The sequence below is a fragment of the Lactuca saligna genome, chromosome 1, assembly GCF_052625555.1.
Source record: "Lactuca saligna cultivar CGN05327 chromosome 1, ASM5262555v1, whole genome shotgun sequence".
NCBI lineage: Eukaryota > Viridiplantae > Streptophyta > Magnoliopsida > Asterales > Asteraceae > Lactuca > Lactuca saligna.
The window spans coordinates 7,432,263-7,453,506 of NC_136417.1; the positions used below are offsets into that span (position 1 = coordinate 7,432,263).

The following is a 21,244-nucleotide window of genomic DNA, read 5'->3' on the forward strand; positions in this document are numbered from 1 at the left end:
TCCCTTAATTATAGCAAAACAACTTTTCAAATTAAAACACTTGTTTTCTATTGCTAACTTGCAACTTATCATAGTTATCATGCTCCCACTAACATGATGATTATATTCATACCAGCATAACACTTATGCTCCCACTAGCTTTGTCATATATTCAGAAAATAGTTGAACTTCTAGAAAACAATGCTTATTGAGTTTCTTAAGTTCATATTTCTAATACTAAGACGCTTCGATAAGACTTTATCTAAGCTTCTTAACCTCATATACTTTTTCTTAGATAACTCATGTGTGTGTCTAAACGATTCTAGAACTTATACCAATAAGTCTAAAATGTTCAGACCCATTTGCCATTTCCTAGAATTCGAACTATGAAGAGGGATGTTGTAATCATAGTTGAACTTGAGAAACCCAAATTACATAATGCTGTCTTCAAAATCTCTCTTAGTGAAAACGTTTCCTCACAATCATTTTCATGAAGGAGAGAAACCTTCTGACACTTAGATTTTATTATGTATGTGCCCTTATCCATGTGAATTTGTTATAACAAGATAATGTTAGTGACAAATCCAAACTCTTATGGACAGAACATGCTCATTCTTAATTTCTTGCCATCTAGAGTCCTACCATTGCTTCCAAGTTATTTAGCAGCTCACCTATGCCAGTCAGTGTACTTTCATTGAACAAGGTGTTTGCCCTTATGCAACCTATTGAGAACTCGTAGAACTCATATGCAAAATCACTCAACTGGATTGGCACGAAAATAAAAAAAATTCAACACGATAGGTTACATTCCTCAAGTCGTGTGCTAGTGTTTAATCGGTTTACTTCTTGATTTGTTCTTGAACCTTTTCAAGATCTTTAGACTCCCACTGACCTCTTGACATATTAGATTCTCTTATCAAGAAACATTTCTGGACACAGCAAATATCCAGTGTGTCTATATCAAGACAAAACCTACATGCAATTTGGTACTAATTGGTCTTTGTCTTATTCAAGACATCACAACTTACCAATATGTGCAAGTTTAAGAACATTCCTTCTTAAGATTATGTCACTCAAGTCACAATCTTGGATTATGACTCTAAGACTTGATTTTGGAATGAAATATGATTGACTTCTTGATTTAACAATTTCTACAATTCTCGATTCCTCTTCTTAGACATACAAATGCACCAAGACTCACTTAGAGGATCAATTGAGATATGGTTCTTAATCATTAAAACTTATCATAAAAGGTACTCTCCTTTCTTCTTAGAATAAAGAAACTTTTATCTTTCTGCCTACTTGATTCTTCTTTATTCGTTCTGCTATTCATTGAAACTCTTTCAATCAACTCAGAATTACACTTAATCTTATAAGTATAATCATATTTACTAACCTTTTAGTAAATCATGAAGAATATCTTATCTCTCTTTGTGGTGTATTTGATCAATACATAACCTAGTGTACTCGATCTCCTAGTCCTTCACTTGACACTTTGTCAAATAATTAGTCTAATTTCCAAATATGAAAGTTTTCATTCATCACACAACCAAGTTGTATGATTCCAACTTTCTGTCCAATTGAAACTTGGACGACGAGAAACTCTCTCTATTTGGTAAATTCTTGACATCTCCATAAATAACATAATTAAGAATCAAATCCATTATTGCTAATAATAGAAACCTTCAAACATCAATTTTTCATACATACCATTGCAAGGATAAATAAATAAGATAAAATCAAAATTTATTTTATTGCGGAAAAATTTGTCCTTACAATGCAATTCATTCGAAAAACTATGTTATTACATATTTCTTAGCAATCTATTCTAACTCCAAGTAGTAGCTCAAGAATCTAATCTCCAAGCAATGCAATTGAAATCCATTTCTTCATGATTAGATTCAGCTCACTTTTTCCCTTAAGCTTCCTCTCTTTTCTTCGATCCTACAAAACATCAAAATGTAATCTTATCACATCATGTATGAAGAATCTAGAATAGGAACTTAAAAGAGTTAGTTAATGGATTTTACCTAAAGCAGAGTCATACATCTTGACTCTCCCATCTCTTAGATCTTTTAGGTAGTGAGGGCAGCTTCGTAACCAATGCCCCTTTCTTTTGGCAGTAGAAACATATGGATTCTTCTGGAATGGTACAAGGGACTATCTTAGACTCGGCCTTTCTCTTGCGTAGAGAAAATTTTTCTAGACTTCCAATGTGGACATTTCCCATAGAAGGATGGGATATCGATTTATCAGACAAAATTTGCTCGATCAGTGCGCAAAATCATTTCTGATTCAACAGCAATAAGCAAATGAGTCAAATCAATAAGGGTCATGTCGTGGTCCATCATATAGTAATCTCTAAAGAACTTACCATATGATTCGGGAAGTCACTGAACAACCAACTTCCTTGAGACATCGACACCTAACAATCTTGTTAATGTGTGACTTCATCTTTAAGACGTATGTACACACAAACTTTCCATCTTTGTGTCTTATTGCCAATAGGGCTTGAATGACCTTGAACTTTTCAAATTTTTAAACACGTGAGTCAGGGAGAATTATTGGAGGAGGTGGAGAAATGAAGCATGATTTCCATTTCCACAATCCAATCGTGGAACATCATCTTCATGTGGAAAACCTTTTCCAACGGATTTCGGAAGACCATAGTTGTCAGACTTTGATATCTATGAAACGGGAGAAAATTCAAGTTTAGTTGATTGAGTCCTTATTAAAACACCCAAATGAGATATTAAGGCCAAGATCCAACACAACATCCTACAAATTGGAAGAGGGATGTCGTAATCCAACTTGCAGAACATTTGAAGGTAAGTGAATGACGATTCACTAATTTTCCACCATGAAAAGCGAAAAAAAAGTTTTAAATGTATTGAAAACTCCTAAATATTTTGAGATTCATTGAACTTTTCAATGGCATGTTTAAATCTCGATATGACCCTCGATTTGTAATTGGGATGCCGAGGATCACAAAACAGGGTGTGAATAACCATGCAAATATACATGGTGACCCCAATGTTACAATCACATATTCGATGTACCGGTTAACCACACACGCTCCATTGGACTATGACAAACATCGTCACCCTTTGCCCCCTTTGCTTAGAACCCAATTAGTGTGTCGGTTAACCACACACGCTCCACTAACGTCTTAGCAAGGATACAAAGTGTAATTTCATGGAATTGCATCAATTTATTTTTTCCTAAAGTAACTCAGATTGGGAATTTTGTAAAACATTATACTTTTAATGAGAAGAGGGTTTTCCCTATCCTATCCGTTCGACTAACAACCCTCCACCAATCAAGGAAGCGGTGGGTGAGAGTGGAGATCCATTAAATGGCCATTTTATAGGTCATAACCTTATATCCTTCTTATAGATCGGCTTCGTGAATGAGGCCTACTAACGGTAAGACTAGCATTTAAGTTATACATATATAATATTAGACTTTTAATATTATACATAATATAAGGGTGTATTTTACACTTTTAAAATACTATGTGGTTTAATTTTATAAATTACACTTTTAATTTAATCAAATATAAACCAAATGATGATGGATCTATTAACATTATTTTAATTATACTTTTAATTAACTTAATAAAGCCAAAAGGGTGAAATTTGAACTTTTCAAAACTAGGGTTTTAGAATTTAACATTTTAAAATTAAACTTTTAATCAAAAATTAAATTCTAAAACTTTAGGGTAAGTTTTGAAACTTTTCAAAATATAAGCAAGAACATTCTAGATCAAATTACAAATAATAACAATTAACCAATTAATTAGTAATTATCTAAATATGACCTAATTTAATTTCTTGCAAGATAATCTATCAAATAATTCAAATAAATCAAGTTTATCACATAAAGCAATGATTATCTAATTAATTTGACAATTATCTTCTATTTTGGTAAGGATTTCTTTTAAATTAAACAATTAATTTAACCTAATCTCTTAAATCCTCTAAAATTCGAAATTATGGGATGAAATAATTCAAAATCTGTAATTACCAAATTTAAAAACTTAAAAAGATAATTACAAGATATGATATTTATCCAAATCGCTAAAATTAGGATTTTATCTTGGGGAAAGAGCCAAATTTCGAAATTCAAGGGTTAGATAACCTTAGAATTCGAAAACTTGGAGAATAAGGAAAGGGTTTGGGAAACCCTAACCAATTTTGAAATCTTGGAGGCTAAGAAAAGGGTTTGGAAAACCCTAACCAAATTTCGTAAATCACTATTCAATAAATTATTTGCTAAAAAAATGTTTTCATGAAAATTAGCATTGATTACCGGATGAATACCAACAAACTTCAAAATTAAACAAAAGTTTATTATTATGTTAATTATTCATATTAGTGATCACCGATGGATTTTCAATGCCCACAATGTTGGTCTCTATTCGGTCGACATTCTGCTACCAAAATTGTGGTTTTTAAGTTTGTAACCATTTTGTTGGAATTTTATTAATCATTACTGATAGAAAAATTCGATTTGGGATTTCGATATATGAACTATCCCCTTTTTTCTAGTAGATAGTTTATGTATAGCTTAATTATGCATGTAACCTATGATTTTTTATTTATTTTTTTATTTTTTATTTATTTATTTTTTTTTTTTGCTAAATCGTGTTAGTTGCACATTTTGTAAAACAATTAAATTTATACTATAAATTATATAAGTAGGAAAATGAAAAAGAGGAGTATTATATATATATATATATATATATATATATATATATATATATATATATATATATATATATATATATATATATATATATATATATATATATAGCCATTGTTGTAAGATAACTACTTCCCCCTTAATATTTTGATAGTATAATACATATTTAAATATCCTGTCTGAAAAGTAATTATATTACGTAAACTACAAAAATTAAAAAGTTAAAACGTTGTGAGCTAAACAAACGTTTAACCTTTTGTATATGATATATAATATTATATATGGGATGCTCCACCTAGAGCTACCGTCTTAACCTCAAGCTTAAATAGAGAGGCATATGCAATTCATATTAAACATTGACTTGACCCCTCACAAACTTTCATGAATTCAAATGCACAAATGTAGATGTGGATAAACAGAACCCCATTTCCAACCCTACTCCCCTTTGCCATTTTATTTTTGGACATACTATTCAAACAACATTGGTGGTCAAAGCATTCCATCTTGCTTTTTAATATTCTACCTTTTTTAATTTAAAATTGGAGAAATTATCAGTTTTATATTTCATAATTTTAATTGCTTTATTCATAAATCAATCGATTTAAGTTATATTTATTTTTTTAATGAATCAAAAGGGTAAAATATACCATCTAATAAAAAATATATAGAATATTTGAAAAAATCATACAGACCAAAATTCATAAAAAGCATATCTAGACATTAAAATACCAACAATTTGCTAATTTGTCAATAATTAAATAAGTAAAACTTTGATTAAAATTTGTTTTTTTAGTTTCTTTTTCTAAATTATTAAACATGTTTGATAATTACAACTTTTCATATGTTTGAGGTTGATAAGATAGATTAGTATAGGTTGATAATTAAAGCTTTCAAACTAAAGTTTGAAGTACGTAATAATAGTATATAACTTAATTAGCTCTATATGTAGTCCATAAAATGTAAACAATTTGTATTAGTATGAATTTCTTTATGATGTCTAAGTTTTTCCCATTTGGTTATTATAACGTTTGTCATTTTGGATTGTAGAAATCGGTAGGGGCTTAGAAAAATTAAGGCTAGAAACAATCTTATGGTAATAAAAGTGTGTGTACGTTGTCATCTATATGCCTCTTTTAACTTTTTCAGTTTTTTGTAACTTTAGTAAATATGTCTTTCAGTAAGAAATGGTAAACTATACAGTTATAAAAATGCTAATCATTTTTTAAATACTCGATCTACTCTTAGATCAAACGTTAATTTTTTTTTTTTATATATTAAAAAAATTGCATTTGGATGGACTTAATTTGATAACATTATTTGATTAATGAGGATATATATATGTCTAGACCTTGTGAATCAAGAACGAAGTTACTAACTTTGAGTAATTATTAAAACCAATGTGTAAATTAACCAAGTGAAAGATCTTTGATTAACAGTTAAAGATCTTTTAGAGAGGAAGGAGAGAGGAAATGGACCGAAGGGTAATGGGATGAGTCTAGGGTTATGAAAGTGGCGTCCAGTAAAACACAGAATTGAGATTAAATGATCCGATAAGTACAAGAGATAATATGTGCAGTTGGGTTGGCCATGTCAAAACCCCACAAACAATCACATTCTTGCTCACCCATTTGGAAAGTCTCTTGTCTTCCAGCCATTACAAGAAATCTCTCTCTCTCTCTCTCTCTCTCTCTCTCTCTCTCTCTCTCTCTCTCTCTCTCTCTCTCTCTCTCTCTCTCTCTCTCTCTCTCTCTCTCTCTCTCTCTCTCTCTCTCTCATATACACACATTCTACTAATTAACTTTTGTGTGACGCTTTATTAAATCTCCCCACTATTATCAGAGCTTACGGAAAGCAGTTTGAGAGAAATGGGGAGAGGAAAGATAGAGATCAAGAGGATAGAGAACACTAGCAACAGACAAGTCACCTACTCAAAGCGAAAGAATGGAATCATCAAGAAAGCTAAAGAAATCACTGTTCTTTGTGATGCTAATGTCTCTCTTGTTATCTGTGGCTCTTCTGGAAAGATGTATGAATACTGTAGCCCCAAAACCAAGTATGTATACCTCGCGAATTTTACTGGTTTTCTTTTCCTTTTTATGTTTAGGATTTTCTTTTCCTTTTTGTGTTTAGGGTTTTCTTTCTTTTTATTATGGTTCTTTGGTTTCCATGAGCTTTCCTTTTGTGGGTTGATGTTAATTTATTTTTTCTTGATTATATTTTGTATTAAAATATAAATTGGAAGCTTGATTGACATGCTGGATCGATATCAAAGGCTTTCTGGAAATAAGTTGTGGGATGCTAAACATGAGGTATGTCGGTGTCTCTCTCTGCTCTTTTGTCTCATGTTTTTCCTCGAAAGATCTGGTTATTTGGGGGTTATTGCAGTGGGTTTGTCATGAGTTCTTTCTATGCTAAAAAGATGTCAAGTAACTCGAAATATGAATTCTACGACCAGATCTACATATAGGATAGGATCCAGCACTTTCTCTCACTAAAACTATATGAGATGTTACATCCATAACCAGATCTGGTACTAACTAGTTTTTCTCTCTCTACCCTTTACTTGCAAAAACCTAGTAATCGAGTGCTTTATGCTTTTGATTGAAATATATGGGAAGTAAACACATTATCCACTTCAGTTAGGGTTTAACACATGTCTTTGTTTAACATCCCTGATTAATTAATTAATTAATTTAATGATGATCAACGTTTTTTCTTGATTATGTCTGGACTCCCTGCCACCTTCCTCCAGAATCTGCAGAATGAAATTGATAGAATCAAGAAAGAGAACGAAAGCATGCAAATTGAGCTCAGGTACTTTCTATTTTCTTTCTCTCTCGCTCTCTAATTCTTGTTTAGTTGGTAACATAAGTTAGTATATATTTTGTTTCATTCAGGCACTTAAAAGGAGAAGATATAACATCGTTGAACTATGAAGAGCTAATTGCGTATGAAGATGCACTTGAAAATGGACTCACCAACATTCGTGAGAAAAAAGCAAGCCTGCTAAGACCCTTTATTTAAATACCAGTATACATATATAAGGGTTTTAATATATATGTATGTGTATATACATTTTGATGACATCTTTTTACTATATTGAACAGGATGAAATCCCCAAAATCATGAGGAAGCATGTAAGTTTTGGCCCCTCCAGTTTGTTCGTTAATGTTTACCATTTCAAATAATATCTTATAACTAGTCAAGTTTGAGCAAGCATGCGCTAAACTTACGCATTTGTTTTCGAAATAGGAACAAGTACTGGAGGAGGAGAATAAGCATCTAATGTATCTTGTGGTAAGTCCATATGATTCTTATTTTATACATCAATACAATAAACATGACGGTTTTCAACTCCAGTCTAGTTATGGGTAGACTGATATCTTTTCTTACATGTGTATACAGCAACAAAGTGAAATGGCAACCATGGGAGATTACCAAGGTCAAGAGCCTTTTTCCTTTCGTGTCCAGCCAATGCAGCCTAACTTGCATGAAAGGATGTAATTGCAATGTTTTTATATATGCAAGCCTTCAACTTCATGAAGCTTGTAAACCCATTGCTATATGGTTGGTAATATTTCAAGTATGCTGATTTAGTAGGGTATCTTGTTAATAAGGGTTTTCTCTTGGGATTGCCTTGGTGCATGTAAGTGTGTTTCAAACTTATGGTGTAGGCCTATTGAAATTGGGTCAATATTTCAGCTGGTCATTTGCACCGATAGTGTTCGATTGTGTGTATGATTTATAACTCATATAATATTAGAACATTATCTATACAAGTTATTTATAAACTTGTATTTAGAAATATTTATAAAAGTGTTCGCTCGTATCATGCAATAAAGGCTTTATCATCAATGGATTGGTAAAGATTTGTTATAAAAATATGATGATAGAACACAAAGCAAAACAAGATCACCAAACACGTGGTTTTAGACATCTAGCTCATCTTTGGCTTAACACATCCTACTATATCCTCATCAATCCTCTGTTTGTGGTGGTAGTGTTACCAACACATAGGCTAGTTTAAAATGTCTCATCAGAAAGAAGGAGATTGTCTGAAAAAAGAATGGAGTCATTGGAAAAAAGATAGGATTAAGCCAAGTTTTGGCGAGTTAGAAAACATCGAGAAAAAGGACCCGATAGTAGAAGAGGAAAAAACTCTACTGGGAACCGACGTGGCAGCGACAATTAAGCAAGAATTATTATATCTCAAAGTGGTCCTCAACATCCTCATGTATATGTTATATATGAAACAACAATATAACCATAATTTCATTATGACGAAAGGTACAACCATAAAATAAGGGAAGTGATTTGTACACAACAGTTTGTTGTCATACATAACAATTCATGTATTATATAGTTGTATAATACAACATTTAAAGCACTAATTGTTGTGTATAAAGAAAAAATGTTGTGTACAGATCAGCTTCCATAAAATAATTGACATGTTGGATATGGAACGCAATTTCTGGATCAATTGATTCATTCAAAAACTTATAAGTATGTTGGTATGTGATGATGATCTTGCTAAATATGAAAATGTAGTTCCTACAAATGACAAAGGCATTGGTAAATATGAGGATGCATGTGTTGTTAAAGATGATGATATTAATTAGCAAGAAGTACTTATGCTGGTGGATTATAAATCTAGTAGATATTTATATAGGCCATTCTGACCTTGAAAAAAATGATAGAGAAATTGAATGGTTGGATGATGATTACACATACACAAGAGATACACTTTTTTGGTTTGTCTCGTATACCAACAAGTCTAGACCCATTATATGCACCTACTCCATCAAACAACCAAAAACGGTCAAATTCGATAAAAAGAACTACAAACATTTAAAGTCAAAAAAAATTTCAACTCGCATAGGGATTGACAAGTGTTTAGGAGGCCTTTCATTACAAATCTGATATATTAAAAAAAAAGGACTCAAGCTTCTTGTTACCAAGAAAATTACACTTAACAGGTAGGATGTCAAGCCACCAAGCAAATTACACATTTTTGCTTGCGAATAAATGTAATATAATGGTAAAAAAGGGGATCGATCTACAGAAAAATGTTTGTATTCAATTACCAATACAATTCAATTGAACAAGTGAAATAAAACTAAACAACTAAAATTAAAAACCTTGCAATTAAGCAAACGACAAGATGCTCAAATATTATAGAGAATTGGTCAACTACGGCAATTTAGCACAATGAATATTTGTTTGTCTATCACTAGGATTCAATATGTAAGTTTATCATTCAACCCAAATTGGTTATACCAATCATGAATGGTGATATGCCAAAATTCCTCGAAGGTAGTATGGAGGTTGGGGAATCCCACAACATATCTTCTTAATCAAAACCAATGATTTAATTGAAGTAATTGAACTCAATAAAACTGATTAGCCTTAATAATTAAGGAATTCCCGATTCCAAGAGGATGTCAATGCTTACACATTCATAAAGGAGTCATGATCTACAACCTAAGGATGATTTCTACCATCATAAAGCCTTTGTTCTAAACAAATTTAATGATTCATTACTAAATCAAAGAAAGAGACCAACAATTGTTCATCAAATACCAAGCTCATGATTAAAATATTAAATAAACATAAGAATTATGAACTAAGAATCATAAATATGAGATAAATGATAACCAAATATGAATCCTTCAAAACTTACAAATATCCTAAGTTAACCAAAATAAAGTACCTAGCCACTCATGACAAAAAGATAATATATCATAAAAGTGTTTTAACATTAAGGAATTAGTAAATACTTGAAGAATGAGATAGTCTTGTATGGACCAATCATCTTCAAATATCAAAATGGATAGTCTAATCCCATCTTCAAGAGTCCATGGCTCATCCAAGTCTTCCACCCATCAACCCCAATACTCCAAAATAGATCTGATAAAACCCAATAACTCCTCGAAAGGCCATAAAGCCCAACAACTTAGTAACAAGATAATTTGCAACCGCAATGAGACTCCAAAACCTACAATACACCATATGCAAAAGAGAAACCACCTTATACGATCCAAGATAAAGAAAAGATAAAATATACAATGTGAAAACAAAAAAAATGCTAAAATAACTATATAAAAGAAGTAAATAAAATAACTTATCATTAACATAATTTAGCTATAAAATTGGAAATAATAGCATTTTTCCCTTAGCTTATTTTTCTGATTACTTTATTTTTAAATAATCTTTTTTATCTTTTATTTAAAGAATCAATCCCACCACGATCACCACCTCTTTCAGACTTTCACCGCCACCACCACCACCCTTAATCACCACCACCAACATAAACACCACCACCATTACATCCTCACCTCCTCAATCGGAAAAACACCCCATGGATGTTCAAAAACAGAAAAAATACAAACCAAGAAATCCATTTAACTTATGAATCATAACACATTCAAACCTTGAATCAAATATGGTAATCAAACGAAGAAGTGAAATTAGAAATCTAACCTAGAAATTCATTCCAACCAAAAATAAAATCAAGAAATCAAATCCATAAATCCAATATGTACAAACCCATAGGCAAATACGAGTGAAACATGAAAATAGACATGGGAAGGTAGGGCAAGAACATGGTATGGATTTTGTTCGTCGGAAAAAGCCTCAACGTCGACGACTATTTGTTGAGCAGTATTCCATTGGATGTAATATTGATTCCACCACGACCTTCGATCCCAATCTACCCTTCATCATACTCGACTTCTCTACTCCGGCTATACCTTGAACAAAAACAAGAAGAACACCAAATCAAAACAAAATCGAACTTACAACCAAACAAATCGGAAACCAATATCGAACTTGAAACAAAAATCAGAACATCAAAGGACCTCAAATCAAACTCCATGTGAAGAAATCAATAAACATCAAATTAAAAATCGGGTGTAGAAAACGATGAATCTTAGATTAATGTTGGTTTCACAATAGGTTGATGTACTGTCCAACCCCCAAACCTCGAATGGTGGAAACGTCCACGGGTGGAGGAATTCATGCGTAGTATCTGTTGGATTAGTGTCTAAGTCCATAACTATTTTGGTATCTACTTGACCCGATGGTGCATAGTCCTTTTGGGTTGCCTTCACCAAAGCAACTTGATTGGAGAAATAAATAAAGAGAGAAAGGTTATTATGATTTATTAATATGTTATAAGAATAATATATTAAAGGAGAAATCATATTTGTTTAATTAATATTGGTCAATAATTAATTAGGAATTAATTTTATGATCAAGTGTAATTAATTAAACTAGAGGGGCTAAATTGTAATTATGTGATAGTTACAAAATATGGTAATGGTTATCCTAAATATGGGTTGAACGAATTCAAGGAGATAAGGAGCCTTGAAATCGTCCAAAGGATAAAGGATAAGGGTTTTCAAGGCTTATCTTATGGTTGCTTTGTGGATAAGCAACTAGATAAGGATAATGACTGAAACCCTATCTCTACACCTATATAAACACCCCTTGGCTCATGAATTCGTGTATCCCTTCCCAAGGAGTCCTAAGGATGAATTCTAACCTCTCTCCTCTCTCTTTATACCTTCTCCATTTGCTCTTGGTGTTTGTAAGCCATTAGAGGAGTGACACTTATGACTCTAAGTCTTCCAAAGTCAATTCAAGGTGGAATTGGGATTGTTATTGCTACATAACAGTCAAGGTAATATCCTAAACCTAATTATATGTTAATATTGATTTCAATATGCTAGAATTAGGGTTTATAGTCTTGGATTTAAAGCATGTACAATAGAGAAACCTAGATCCGAGCATTAGGGTTTGTATGAGCACATAGGATGTCTTATGACCAAAACCCATCAGTATCATAACAAATGAGTATAATAGTGATCATAGTACATATAATCAATCATAAATATAATCGAAAAGGTTACATAGTTTCAATTGTTACATGTTTTGAAATGGATTACAATATGATATCAAAAATAGTTTGTCAAACGCCGAAGCGTTTCATCCTTAAAAGCTTGCGGTTACCTGATTTCATACATTGCCTGAGAATACAAGTAATTTTGAAAGAGTTTCAACAATAAAGTTGGTGAGTGCATAAGCTTTTTACATGTAGGATTTAAAACCTTTCTTTGTAAATGAATGTATGTGTTTCAAGAAAAAACCAATATTTTCCTTATGAAATGAGTGTAGTCTTAGTACCTAAAGACCGAAATGTACAAGTAAATTTTCATACTTATAGTAGCAAAGGTGGTTTTAAATTGACATAAACCCCATGTTAAATAATAAATCCCCGTAAACTATATGTTTCGTTAACTCCCTATGTGAGTCGTTATAACCATGCTATGACATAGAAGACCTGTGACGACGTTCTTCAGGCGTCGGAATGTTATGACATTTGTCACCCCTAACCTGCCGACCGAGCTGTTGCAAGCAGCTTGGGTGTGGGTTGTCAATCCCAATATAGATCTATACACAACTATCACGCTCTCCCTACAAGAGACTCTGGCTACAACTATAGGAATTTTACCATACTCTGAAAGTACAATGAAGTAGTGTCTTACAATTTATGTCAACGAGCTTACGTGTAGAGTGAATGAAAAACCTTTTCTTTAGTGTAACTGAACCCCTTTTGTAGTATTTGTAGTGTAAGGCACCATAAACTATCCCTATTATAGTTTATTACATATGTTTGTAGTAATTGGAAATCTTGTCATGAATGACTATTTCTGTTTGTGATATTAAACTAACAAGAAATACATTCAACACATAGAAATTTTATTGCTAAACACTTTGCTCAACATGTTACAAAGTGTTAATAAATTGAAAGTTGTTTAACTAGTTTTAACTTTTCTGTACTGTTTTTGGATAATCACAGAAACATCATACGAAGTCGAAATCTGATTTCGTAAACTCTGAGAGTTTAGGAATGTGTGATTCCGTAAACTCTGTTTTCGAAATGATAGGCAGTTTTGTAAAAATCACCATAAATTGTAGAAAAATCGCATAAGGATGTGAAAGTAGTAATTAGAAAGGTATTAACCTGAAATATTTGCACCTTGTACATTTTTGAAAAATAAAAAGTTTAAGATATTCAACACAATCCGTGAATGAGGCCTAACTTTTCTATTGAAGGCTGTTGGTTGAGTTATAATGTATTTTAGTGTTGTAACTTGTATTCTACCCCTTAAAACTTAAGTAAAACATGAAAATATAGGGGTATGAACTCACCTTGAGTGATTCCCTGAGATGGATGGTTGAAGAAAAGAGGTTTCCAAGTCAATAATACTTGGAGGATGCTTGATGAAGATCCTAAGAACAAATATGACGATATTTGTATAAGAAAACCGAGATTTGAATGAAAGAGGGTAGAATATTCAAGGGTGATAATGATGAACTTACCAAGAGTGAAGTGAGAGTTGAGAACTTCTTAGAGATCTTCGAGTTCCAGAGAGAAATAGGAGGAGAAAAAGTATGCCTTTGGAGGATATGAATGGGGTTTTATAGGTGAGGATTAAGGATCTAATGAGTGGATTTGGGGTAGGGAAATCTGATGGAGTGTTGGGGGAAAGATATTGATTTAATTGGGTACAATGAGAATAGTGCCATAAAGTAGTCATAGTGTGGTTATAGGGAATGGGTTGTGTCACAACTTTTTGGAAAAGTCAACCAATCTTTGAAGAATGTCTTGCACAAAAGATATGGTTTATAGCGAGAAATTCACCCAAAACATGACTAAAATAATGCGGATCAAGAGGGTCGTGTTCCGGACTTAGAGGGCTCCGAACCAAAAGGGTCCCTTTTGGGTTTTCTACCTTGGTTTGAGTTGTAAGACTGAGGGAAATTTAGTGTGAGGTCTCGGTTCATTGGACCTCGGATCGAAAGTGGTTTGAACTGTGAGTAGAGATGACGCGAAGGTAATCTGGAACCGAGAGTAGTCCGGGTTGTGCCGTAGTGAGATGAATCAAACATGGCCTCGGACCGAAAGTAAGTACAGGACCGAAAGTGACTTCGGACCGAAGGTAGGCTTAGTCCATAGGTGGTTTCGGTTCTTTTTGTTGCTTCTCGTGAAACCTTCCTGTCTTGAGTAATTTTTGACTACGTTATAGGGGTTGGGTGCCCCCAGTGTTTAATAAAAAGATAAAAGATTTAAAGTGACTTTGTTTATGATTGTTAATAGCATTCAACCTTATATGTAGGGGTTTTCACTCCCCATTATGATTCATTATGAATGCTACACACCCCCGAAGGGTATGTAATAGTGTTTTATCGAGTCGTTCCTTTCGCTTACCCTACTAGGGTTTAGAATTTCTAAATATGTGAAATTTTCAAGTGATACTTTGTATTGATATAAGGTGTTTGTACATTAGTGAACATGGAATAAATTCTATCAAACAAGTACATATCGTACTTACTGTATTCGACTTCTTTGCCTTTATTTGACTTTGACTTTGACCTGAATTTGATGGTTGTCATATTATCCCCCTGTTAGAAGGAATTTCGTCCCGAAATTTGCGTTTCGATGGGGACTTTAAGAGTTGGGGAAAAGATGCAGGTATTTTTTTGCCTCATTTGATCTTTGCGTTCCCCGTGGTAGGGATAAAATCAGAGCTCTACACAGAGTCTGTGTTAGCTTTTGAAACGTGGTTTCTTGCTTCTCTCCTTAAGTGAATTTTGGTGCCCGCTTGTCGCTCCAACGGGTCTTCACCATTGCGTCTGCTGTTTAGATCGGTAGGGAGTGTATGGGTTTGGTTTACTTGACTATATTCTTTTGAATGGTAGAACGTTCACTCACAGTCCTAGGTATCTTTTGTCCCGGAGTTCATGGTAGGACTAATTCCTGGTTCATCTATCATCACCTTGTGCATACAGGTCATATATAATTAAGATTGGTAAAACAGTCGGATGGGTGCCTCTACTCTAAGTCCACAACCAGACAAGGAACATGAAATAGGGCGGCAACACACATTCAATGTCTGTAGAATCTTAATTATATATCATCCTCATGTGTACACTTAGTTGTGGTAGGTTAACTGTATTCATCTCAATCCCCTATACTTGAACTGTATCTGTTGCACGAGTGGTACTCCCGAAGGGTCTGCTGGGAATACTTTGAAAAGGTTTCAGAAGGTATAATACTCCTCCCTTGAGTACTTTGGGATTTTGTAATGAGAGATAATCTGGAGGTCCGTGTCGGATTTGTAGTTATGAAAGACAAGGGTTTCGATGTTCTATTGGTTAGGCGAAGGGTCTTTTCGTAGCACATGCAATTGGTAACGTGAGGACCAAACCAACCCATATCAAATATCGACATCAGATCTTCTTAGTGAAACATGTGTTAAGTTGTATTCGAAAGAAATATTTGCTAGCGAGATAGTGTGTCCTATGTTTCTCGTTAGTACGTTCTGTTTTTGGTCGGTGTTATTATTATTGCATATGATTCGTACCACAATAAGCTAGTACTAGCAGTAAGAGTGTTCTAATAGTTAGTGATGATACTTCATATTATCATCCCTATCAGGTCCCTCTATGATCGCGTGGTGTATACCAGTCATGTGTAATTAAGATTGATAAAACTGTCGACTTAGTGACTCTGCCCTAAATCCAGAACCAGACAAGGAATAGGAATTAAGGTGGAATCACTCACTCTAAGCATGTAATATCTTAATTATAAGTAACCCTGATGTATGCACTAAGTTATTACAGCTCACCTGTAAGGATCCTAAGTTCATATATAAGTTTTGTGATTTGATTGAACGAGAGGGTATTTTAACTACTTTTTAAATGACAGTATTATTAGCAAACATACCACATACTATACAAACATACGGTACTTAAATATTCTTGTTTTTTTTGAAACATTCCTAAGAGTCCTAGTGAGGTTCCTTGTTGCTTCTGCTGGTTCGGTTGTCACACTCCTCCTGCCCCTCCGTTATTCCTCTATTCAACAAAATACCAGCCAAATCATGTCTCCTTGTCTAATTATCATGAAAAAATGGAGCTACATTAGTATGATATCAAAAAAGAAAAATGATAAAAACAAATAATAATAATAAGTTTTGTTTAATTATAAAACTAAAAAAGATGATGGATTTGTCCACTCTTGATGAAATTGCATGTGTCATCCTCACCAACTTGAGACTCAAACATAATATCCATGTAAAAGCAACAAACAAAAAAAAACAAGTTGTCTACATGCATGTCGTCTATCCCACTCATCCATGTTGATGCTACTTTCTTCTCTTGTCTACAATCATAGAATCACAAACATTGAAAAAATTGGAAGAACGAAAGTAATTAATTATGTTAAAAAGAAAAAATATAAATATATTCAAATGAATTTCTGACAATGGAGTTGTTGTCTGCAAGCTGAGACCCCTAAAAGATGTTGGAGTCGAAGCTTCCTTCATTTGAAATCTTTTTGCGTTGGTCACAAACTCGAGCTTGGACACGAACCAGTGCTTGCATACACTTGAGTGTCATCTTTGTCCTCCTCCTTACATTGTGTCCTCTCACCAAGGCTTGTAGCTTCAGAACTCCTTTAAGAGCCTCAAGAGCTCTCCTTGCCTAAACTAACAAAATCTTATATATTGTTAGTATCTGGTGAATATTGAAGCTCCATCGTTGCTAATTATAGCTAATTAGTGAAAACTTAAATAAAGACATATTATAAGTTACCAGGTATTGTCTAAAGAAAGTATGTATAACAAGAGCAGCATTGTGCTTTTGAAACGAAAATGAAGGACTTGTGAGCTGGATCACTTCAATCGTGCCTGAACCGTAGCAACTGCTTATTTGATAGAATTACCTGAATAAGCTTCCTGAATTTGTTTCCATTCATTTAAAAATACCAATTTAAAAATGCTGGAAATAAAATAGTTCTATCAAAACAGAGGAATTACTTGATACAACACAAATTGTAGCTGATAGATCTTTCCAGTCGTTATGTTGTTATCTCTAGTAAGCCTCACGTCTAAGAAGCGTTCATAGTTCCCCAAAACTATAGTTTTTCTCCTGTCAAATCCAATAATTTTCCGCATGTTAGATTTAAATCCGATGGTAGTAATACAAGTCAAATTTGGATTTCTTGAAATCAAAGAGTAGCTGTTCACCTCTTTCTTTACGTTTTCCATTAAAGATGACATCTCTTGCAGAAAATCAGCAAAACCCTAATTAATAAAAAAAACATGATAACTGAGTTAGTAATTGATAATTGTCGATTAATTAGCGAAATTATGATGAAAGATTTGAGAAATTGGGAGATAAACACCTAAAGTTTTATTGTGTCAACATCATTTTTCTATGAAAGAACCTATAATTATCGATATGCAGTAAATTAATAGACTTTTAAGATTTTCTTTTGACTTGGCCAATAAAAAAATTAACAAATACCAGCAACATATATTCAAATGGAAGTTGTTCTAAAGCACCAACTTGAAAACCAAGCAACCCTAGATGCTTTAAACTACTAATCGGACGTGGAAGCAATTTTGGATTCTTTTCTGCAACCAAAAACTGTGAGATGAAAGTTAGATTTTTTACTTACCCAATAAACATACCCAATTGTGCAAACTCCAGTTGAGGAAAGCATAAAAAAATTTGTATTATCATAAATATGTTGAAAATGGGTTTGAGGGTACCTGTGGTGGCTGAGGGAGGTTACGAAGGTGGTGGTAGGCGGCAGAATCAAGCTTTAAAGGTGGTGGTAGGCGGCAGAATCAAGCTTTAAAGGTGGTGGAATCAGCTGTTGAAAGGTCTGTTTTACTGAGACCCGATTCGTCGTCAGCAGCGACTTCTCGAGATGATTGATGCAGATCTTTAGGGTTTTTCAGGATCGAATATGATGAGACCTGATTCTTCGTCAGTAGCGGTGTCCTCCTCCCCTCCATGTGCGGGATCTTTGATAGCTTAGACCTGAGAGCGTGTTAGGGTGAAAATCGAATGCGGGGAAAGCAACATCTTTTGTGGTGTCGATGTGAAGATGGGTTTGAGGGTACCTGTGGTGGCTGGTTGAGGGATGTTACGAAGGTGAGATGAATAGTTTAGATGGCAGATCTTTAGGGTTTTTGAGGATCAAAGATGCTAAGACGTCTGTTAGGGTGAAAATCGAAGGCGAGGAAAAGGTTTATATTGGAAACGCTGGAGATCCGCCATGTTAATACCTCGACTGCTTGAAGGCTGACGATCGAATTGAGGATCGAAGATGCTGAGTATCATTAATCTGTCCTCATGACCATCTCCAGATCTGTTCATCACCGCCTCTGGATCTGTTAATCTGTCGGTGTGAATAGGTTAGATGGTTGTGGTTAGGAGATTATGTAAGGTCATTGTACGATCCTTGTGTAGCGTGTAGTGTAATATAATACATATATTGCTTAATGTCATTGTACATAAGGTAAGATATGTTGTACTTCTTAATTTTCAAGAGATGGGCAATATCCTTAATAATATAGTAAAGATAAAGATATATATATATATATATATATATATATATATATATATATATATATATATATATATATATATAAGGTTAAGTTCAAATGAGAACACTATTTAATGTGAGAACGTGAGAACACTACTTTATCTTACTATTCAACTATGAATTTTGTATATACAACGATATGATATTATTCATCAACAAATATACGAACAATTACACATTAATATTCACATTAAAATTTTGTATGTACAACTTTATGATATTATTCATCACCGAATATATGAACAATTACATATTTAACATTCACATTAGAATTTACTAAATTACTACACATATATATAAATTTTATAGTAGAATAGCAATATAAAATTGAATATATTTATATTATAATTACTACAATACTATACATATTAAATTCATAGTAGAATACTAACATAAAGTAGTGTTCTCACGTTTTCACATTAAATAGTGTTCTCATTTGAACTTAACCCTATATATATATATATATATATATATAAGGAAAAGTGAATATACCTAACAACCTTATATAAGCTTAGGTACCTAACTCCATAATACCACATCGGTTTGTATGATATTTATATTGTAATTGCCTAAGGTTCTTAAACTTCAACCCCATAACTTGATTGCTTCCAAAATATTTGGACTTTCACCAATATTTTTCTTTTACATCACGTCTTTCTATCGAATACCACCTGATGGGCTTTATATCCTATCGCTACAAACGAAAGGATGCAGGAGAAATATAATGATGAATTTCCAATTTTTTTTAAAGTAAATCAAGTTTAGGGATGAAGTTTAAGAACCTTGGATGATTGCAATGAAAATTTAATGCAAAATGACGTACTTTGATGAGGTTAGGTACCTAAGCTTATATAAGGTTGTTAGGTATATTCACTTTGCCCATATATATATATATATATATATATATATATATATATATATATAATTTAATTTTTCTTTGAATTAATAGTGGGGAAAATGACTTAAAAGGGTAATAATGTTTCAAAAACGTACAAAAAACACCATTATTCTTTTTTTAGTGAAAAAAATACCATTAAACCGGGTATTATAGGTTAGCCGGTTAAAAGATTTATTAGAATAATTGTGCCCTTACCCTTCGTTATTTCCCCAAAATCAAGGGTTCCTTTTTTCCTTCTACTTCGTTCGTTCATCCTTTCCACAGAATCACAATGGATTCCAAGTTCACAATCGAAGTAAATCATACAAGTTCTTTTGTCCCCAAACCGATTGTGTATTTCAATCCAGTAAAAATGGTTGTTAGCAATGTCAATTTCAGAAGCATGAGTTTCATGGAGTTCATCTCGTATGTGAAGAACTTGGTCAAGGATGGAACAATCAATGTGTACTATTGTCTTCCACAACGTTCACTGAGAGATGGGTTAAGAGTCTTGGAAGATGAAAATGACTATGTTCGTTTCCTTGATGTTGGGTATGAGAATGGGGGTATGATCAGTTTGTACATTGATCACAGTCAATATCCAGTTATGGAGTGGATTGAAGAAGAGATAGCTGAAGATGGATTAGTAAATGGTAATGCGGATGATGATGATGATGTAGACTCTGAGCTTTCAGATGATGAGTTCGTGGAGCATGAGCCTGATGATGAAGTGATACAACTACATCCATCTGATGATCCTTTCATTAGAAGAAAATTTTTCAAGCCTCCAAGAATTGTGGATGATGAGAAAGATGATAAGAAAGATGTCAAGAAAAATCTTCATAAGTATCCAGTTCATGATCCTAACCAAAAATGGGATACAATGTCTCCAATCTTAGGTATAAAATTCTGTGATCGTTATGAACTTAAGCATTTGTTAAGTAATTATGCTGTTGCTAATGGGTATAAACTGTGGTATGAAAAAAAATGATTCAACAAGATTATTAGTTAGATGTTGCAAAGGTGAAGAGAAGTCTAAATGCCCTTTTAGGTTGTGGGCAACTTGGATGAGTAAAGAAAGATCATTTCAGATTAAGTCCTTAATCTCTGAACATAATTGTAGTAGGGCCTTAAATTTAGGTTCAATGGTCACATATAGTTGGATTGGAAAACAGTTAATAGAAACCATAATAAATAATCCAAGAATTAGTTACAGGAAA

The 21,244-nt window shown here is 33.2% G+C and overlaps 1 protein-coding gene across 1 annotated transcript; it reads left to right on the forward strand.

Moving 5' to 3' along the window:
- Positions 1–6,448: 6,448 nt before the first annotated feature.
- On the forward strand, positions 6,449–8,524 carry LOC145041590 (floral homeotic protein PMADS 2-like). Its single transcript, XM_078989758.1, has 7 exons — positions 6,449–6,736; positions 6,926–6,992; positions 7,436–7,497; positions 7,581–7,680; positions 7,791–7,820; positions 7,936–7,980; positions 8,089–8,524. The coding sequence occupies exons 1-7, from the start codon at positions 6,549–6,551 to the stop codon at positions 8,185–8,187; spliced, it is 591 nt and encodes a 196-aa protein (XP_078845884.1). The 5' UTR covers positions 6,449–6,548; the 3' UTR covers positions 8,188–8,524.
- Positions 8,525–21,244: the final 12,720 nt, after the last annotated feature.

What these genes read in the sequence shown, in the direction of transcription:
- LOC145041590 (XM_078989758.1), top strand. Translation starts at nt 6,549, where the DNA reads ATGGGGAGAGGAAAGATAGAGATCAAGAGGATAGAGAACACTAGCAAC. An exon ending in AGCATGCAAATTGAGCTCAG is followed by an intron (nt 7,498 to 7,580) that starts GTACTTTCTATT and finishes TGTTTCATTCAG; the next exon opens with GCACTTAAAAGGAGAAGATA. An exon ending in CCAACATTCGTGAGAAAAAA is followed by an intron (nt 7,681 to 7,790) that starts GCAAGCCTGCTA and finishes TATATTGAACAG; the next exon opens with GATGAAATCCCCAAAATCAT.